Genomic DNA, 5,824 nt, shown 5'->3' on the forward strand with positions numbered 1-5,824 from the left:
AAAAAAAAAAAAAAAAAAATACCAAAAAACAAATATGTGAGAACAGGAAGTGAAAGAAAGTTAACTAGTTCATGGTTGACCACTTTCTTGGCCAAATCTGTAAGAGTAGGAGAGGAAAGAAAGACAGTGGTCAGTTCCATGAGGATAGGCAAGTGACTTAGCCAGTTTGATGGGGATGGGAAGAGTGTGGGCTTTGGCTAGTTCCTTAGACATAAAGAAAGGGTTGGTGGACCTTTTTTGGTGTTGAGGGGGGAGATTGACTGCCATCCCCCTGGCTCCCAGAGTGCTGAGAAACGGAAGGCCATGCTGGATGAGCTAGCAATGGAGACACTGCAGGAGAAGTCCCAGCACAAGGAAGAATTGGGAGCGGTCCGTCTACGGCACGAGAAGGAGGTGCTGGGGGTGCGTGCCCGCTATGAACGTGAGCTCCGAGAACTGCATGAAGACAAGAAGCGGCAGGAGGAGGAACTCCGTGGGCAGATCCGGGAGGAGAAGGTGGGTGGGTAGATGACGATGCCCTTCCTCCTTTAGAACCTGGGGACCACAGTATTGCTGATGGGCCAATGGATGGTGTGTATGAGGTTCCCATTCCTCTGCCTTCCTGGCCTGTGACATTCTTTTCCCTCCCAGGCCCGAACACGGGAGCTGGAGAATCTCCAGCAAACAGTGGAAGAACTTCAAGCTCAGGTACACTCCATGGATGGAGCCAAGGGCTGGTTTGAACGGCGCTTGAAAGAAGCTGAGGTGAGTTGGTAGTACCTGGTAAGCCACAGAGGCTGGTTGGGGGACCATCATGTCTAACCACAGGAGTAGGAGTGGTCAGGTCCTGGAACTTTCTGAGGTGTTCTGGATTTGTGGGTATCCCCACAGTCTCCCTGACTCAACAGCATCCCTGTGGAGTAGACCAGGGGATGGCTAACAGATAGGCAGACTGTCAGGTATTCAGGGTTGCCCTGCCTCTGTGTAAATTTCAAATGGCAACTCTTCTGCCTGAGACTGTACTTCTGTCAGGAAATTATTGTAATATACTGATGTTATTTGAACGAGAACCTTTGTTGCCATCTTCTGGAAAACTCTTGACAGTACATGAGAAGCAGTGTCATGTAGTAGTGAAGAGCACAGACCGGAGCCAGTTATTTGTTAGTGTTTGAATCCTGGCTGGGCCACTTCCTAGCTGTGTGACCTTGGGCTGGTTATCTGACCTGTGGCCTGTTTTCATCATCAGTAGAAAGGGAATAACAATAGTTTCTACTGTCTAGGTATTATGGGAGATTATAGAAAATGAGTTAACTTAGAATATTCCTGGCATCTAGTAGGCGCTGTCCTGGCATCTAGTAGGCGCTGTGTTATGTTTTGTTAAATAAGAAAAAATGTATTTTATTTATATATTTATTTTGAGTTGAAGTCCCACTGTCTATTTATTTATTTATTTTGATTTGGAATCCCACTGTCACCCAGACTGGAGTGCAGTGGCACACTCGTGGCCACTGCAGCCTCAACTTGCTGACCCCAGGTGATCCTTCTGCCTCAGCCTTCCAAGTAGCTGAAACCACAGACATGCACCACCATGCCTGGCTGATTTTTTTGTTTATTGTAGAGACAAGGTCTCGCCAAGTTGCCCAGGCTGGTCTCGAACCCCTGGGCTCAGGTAATCCTCTTGCCTCGGCCTCCCAAAGTGCTGGGATTATAGGCATGAGCCACCGCACCCGGCAAATAAGAGAAAATGTAAATGCAAATCTGGATCAACCATGTGAATGGTGCAACCTTAGATATGCCACTCCTGCATACTGACTAAGGGCAGGTGAGGTTTCCTGTAGGAGGGTCATTTCTGTGTACCTGCAGGCCCCTGCCGCAGTTCCTCACACTCCTGACTGGGTATAATGTCTTCTGGGGGACTGTGGCCAGAACTGTTATTTGTCTTGTAGGAATCCCTGCAGCAGCAGCAGCAGGAACAAGAGGAAACCCTCAAGCAGTGTCAGGAGCAGCACACTGCCGAGCTGAAGGTGCATCTTGCACAATAGTGTTCCTGTCTCCGGGCAGTGATGGGCCCTTTTGGGAGGTCAGAAGAAGCTGCCCCACCTGAAGACTGAACTGCTCTCTGCTTTGCAGGGCAAGGAGGAAGAGCTGCAGACTGTGCGGGATCAGCTCCAACAGGCCCAGGAGGAGCGGGACTGCCACCTAAAGACCATTAGCAGCCTGAAGCAGGTCAGCAGTCCCTCCCTAGCCCCTAGGCCACCCCTGGGCCTCAGCATGCAGCAGAGGGCAGGGAGAGAGCCCATTGCAGGCAGCCATTCTGGCACCCATCAGCTGTGCTTTCTCTACCCCACAGGAGGTGAAGGACACGGTGGATGGACAGCGGATCCTGGAGAAGAAGGGCAGTGCTGCGGTATGATGGGGGGGCTGCCTGAGCACGGCCCCCTCCTAGCCTGCAGCCCACTGGGCCTCAGCCCTCATCTTACCCCTATCTTCCCACAGCTCAAGGACCTTAAGCGGCAGCTGCACCTGGAGCGCAAACGGGCAGACAAGCTACAGGAGCGGCTGCAGGACATCCTCACCAACAGCAAGGGCCGCTCAGGTGAGGGGCCAAGACAGGCCGGAGAGGCTGAGGTGTGGGGGAGGCAGGTCTTGGGCCTGCAGTCCTGCATTTTCCTTGCCTGTGCCTCTCTGGCCCTCTTGAACTCCATCTGTCTTTTACCTTTTCTCTGTCTCTCTTCTGATTTACCTTTCTCTGTATTATGTGTTTCTTTCTATCTCTCTGACTCCTTTTTGCTGTATCTCTTCTCTGTTTCTGTCTCTCTCTGCCTCTGTTTCATTTTGTTCTCTCTCTTTCCTCTGTATTTGCCTGTCTCCCTGCTTTCTTTCTCTAGTTTCTCCTTTTCTTCTCCCTTTTTCTTCTCTCTGTCCCTTTATCTCTCTCTTTTTTTTTGAGTTGGAGTCTCACTCCATCACCCAGGTTGGAGTACAGTGGCTTGCTCACGGCCACCACAGCCTCGACCCGCTGGGCTCAGGTGAGCCTTCTGCCTCAGCTTTCCAAGTAGCCGGAACTACAGGCATGCGCTACCACACCTGGCTAGTTTTTTATTTATTGTAGAGACAAGGTCTTGCCAAGTTGCCCGGGCTGGTCTCGAACCTGTGGGCTCAGGCAATCCATTCGCCGCAGCCTCCCAAATTGCTGGAATTACAGGCTGAGCCACCGAGCCTGGCCCATTTATCTCTTTCTGCCTATCTCTGTCGCCTCTCTTTCTCTGTCTCCTGTCTGTCTGTGTCTCTGTCTCCCCACTGTATATGCTACATACACACTCCCACAGCTCACTTGGCATACACTTAACTATTGGATCCATTCTCTCATTCTATAAACCTCCATGCTCATGTCCAGGGTCCCTGACATGAAAGCCTCTGAGTACCTGCCCTCCAGAAGCTCCCAGTTGAGTTAGGGAGACAGACTTATATACAGACAGCAACACTGTGGTGGTTTCATTATATAGCTAATCCAGTCCATGTTATTTTTGCCACTTCAGGCAGAAGACACACACAAAAATCTGAGTTGTTTTGGCCTTTTTCTTTTAGATGGGGATCACCTAGAAATACAATTAAATAAATAAGATGCAGTGATGGCTCTGGTGTATCTCTTAGATCAGACTCAGAGAAAACATAACCCCTTGTACTCCTACTCGGGGTACCCATGTAGACCCTATTAAGCCACCCTGTCCTTGCTGGAAATCCTTTAGGGTGTGTTGTCCAGACACCCAGAAGCAGCCACAAGAGCAGTGACACAAGCTCAATGTCCATGTTTTAAATGACATGACAAAACAGATATCTCTCTCACCAATTCAATTTCTCTCTAAGGCACTCAATCTTCTGAAGTAATCTCTCTGTATAAAGGAGGAGTTTTGTTTCTGTTTTGTCACAAATTAATGTAAGAATCAGAGCTGGGCATAGTGGCTCAAGCCTATAATCCCAGAACTTTGGGAGGCTGAGACGAGAGGATTACCTGAGCGCAGGGGTTCAAGACCAGCCTGGGCAACTTGGTGAGACCTCGTCTCTACAATAAATTTTTAAAAAATTAACCAGGCATGGTGGCATGCGCCTGTAGTTCCAGCTGCTTGGAAGGCTGAGGCAGAAGGCTCACCTGAGCCCAGCGGGTTGAGGCTGTGGTGTCCATAAGCGTGCCACACTGCACTCCAGCCTGGGCGATGGAGTGAGACTCCTACTCAAAAAAAAGAATCTTAGAAAAGATTAGAATTGTGTACCATACAGTTACCTTGTTTGTTCAGGTGCATGATTATCAGAGTCTGCCTCCATCTTTTTTCCCTCTGTCTCTACTCTGACTTGTATCTTTTTCCCCGGTCTCTGTTAATCTCTGTCACCTGCTCTGGCTCTCCGTCCTTCTGGGATTTTCTCTCTGCTTGTGGCTTGTCCTGTGCCCTCTCCAGCTGTCTGTCTCTGAACCCAGCATCAGAGTGTGTATACCACTTGAGGCCCATGTGTTCCCACATTGTCATCTTTTTCCCAGCCTCTTCCATTTTGTCTTTCTTCTGTTGTGTGGGTTTTCCCAAAGAGGCAGCTCCTTTTTCTACTTTCTGTCTGCTTCCGCCTTTCCCCATGCCTGGGTGTCTATGCTTCTTTCCATCTCTGTCAAATCTATTTCTGCCTCTTCCTGCCAGTCGCTTCCCTGGGACCCAGGGGGATTGGGGCTCAGGTTTCTCTTCCCTCCACTGCCCAGGTCTTGAGGAGCTGGTTCTCTCAGAGATGAACTCACCAAGCCGGACCCAGACAGGAGACAGCAGTAGCATCTCCTCCTTCAGCTACCGGGAGATCCTGCGGGAGAAGGAGAGCTCAGCTGTTCCAGCCAGGGTAAGGGGCATGGAAGAGCCTACAGGCCTAGCTTCTCCCACCCCAAATATGGGATTCCCCCTAGCCTTTTCCCCCACCTGCAGCCGTCTCCTGCTCTGGGTCCAACACACATTTTCTTGCAACTTCACCCCAAGCCTACTGACTCGGATTCCAATAGATACATGGGGGACAGGCCAATCATTCTGTCTCCCTGATCCTCTGTTTCATCATCTGTATGCTAATCCCACCTTTCCTAGGGCCATATGAAAGTTCACTATCCATGTAGGTGGTCCCTTTTTCCAACTTGTAATGCTCACTTATTGCCATCTGTCATGTCAGCTTCCTTGCCAGCCACTTTCATTTGGAAATAATTTTTTTATTATTCCATAAATAGTATGTGTGCATTGTAGAAAATATTTAAAACCACAATGAACAAAAACATTTTTAAAAATTTAATATTAAAAAAATCACATTTTCACCATCTAGAAATCACCATTATAAATTCTTAGTTTCTGGGCAACTTGGCAAGACCTCATCTCTACAATAAATAAATAAATAAATAAATAAATTCTTATAAATTCTTAGTTCAACCCTTCTAGATCTTTCTTTCTTTTTTTTTTTTTTGAGTTGGAGTCACTCTGTCGCCCAGACTGGAGTGCCTTGGCCACTCCCGGCCATCGCAGCCTCGACCTGCTGGGCTCCGGCGATCCTTCCACCTCAGCCTTCTGAGTAGCCAGAATTACAGGCATGTGCTACCACGCCTGGCTGATTTTTTTTGATTTATTGTAGAGATGAGGTCTCGCTGCCCAGGAGGGTCTCGAACCCACGGGCTCAGGCAATCCACTCACCTCAGCCTCCCAAAGGCACGGAATTACAGGCTGAGCCACCGAGCCTGGCTAGCTCTTTCTTTTTTAAACCTAAATGAAGGCCAGGTTCAGTGGCTCAGCCTGTAATCCCAGCACTTTGGGAGGCCAAGGCGAGAGGATTGCCT

General features: G+C 49.1%; 1 protein-coding gene across 2 annotated transcripts in view; it reads left to right on the forward strand.

Moving 5' to 3' along the window:
* GRIPAP1 (GRIP1 associated protein 1) overlaps nucleotides 1-5,824 on the forward strand; it is a 25,837-nt gene that overhangs the window by 16,157 nt on the left and 3,856 nt on the right. For both annotated transcript variants that reach the window (XM_021716713.1, XM_008066298.2), the window contains 7 exons: nucleotides 283-495; nucleotides 631-744; nucleotides 1,926-2,003; nucleotides 2,110-2,205; nucleotides 2,330-2,386; nucleotides 2,476-2,575; nucleotides 4,724-4,854. In XM_021716713.1, the coding sequence (XP_021572388.1) occupies nucleotides 283-495; nucleotides 631-744; nucleotides 1,926-2,003; nucleotides 2,110-2,205; nucleotides 2,330-2,386; nucleotides 2,476-2,575; nucleotides 4,724-4,854 (789 nt within the window). The remainder of the gene's footprint in view (nucleotides 1-282; nucleotides 496-630; nucleotides 745-1,925; nucleotides 2,004-2,109; nucleotides 2,206-2,329; nucleotides 2,387-2,475; nucleotides 2,576-4,723; nucleotides 4,855-5,824) is intronic.

Source organism: Carlito syrichta, unplaced genomic scaffold (assembly GCF_000164805.1).
Source record: "Carlito syrichta isolate Samal-C Ts95f unplaced genomic scaffold, Tarsius_syrichta-2.0.1 Scaffold308875, whole genome shotgun sequence".
NCBI classification, from domain to species: Eukaryota; Metazoa; Chordata; class Mammalia; order Primates; family Tarsiidae; genus Carlito; species Carlito syrichta.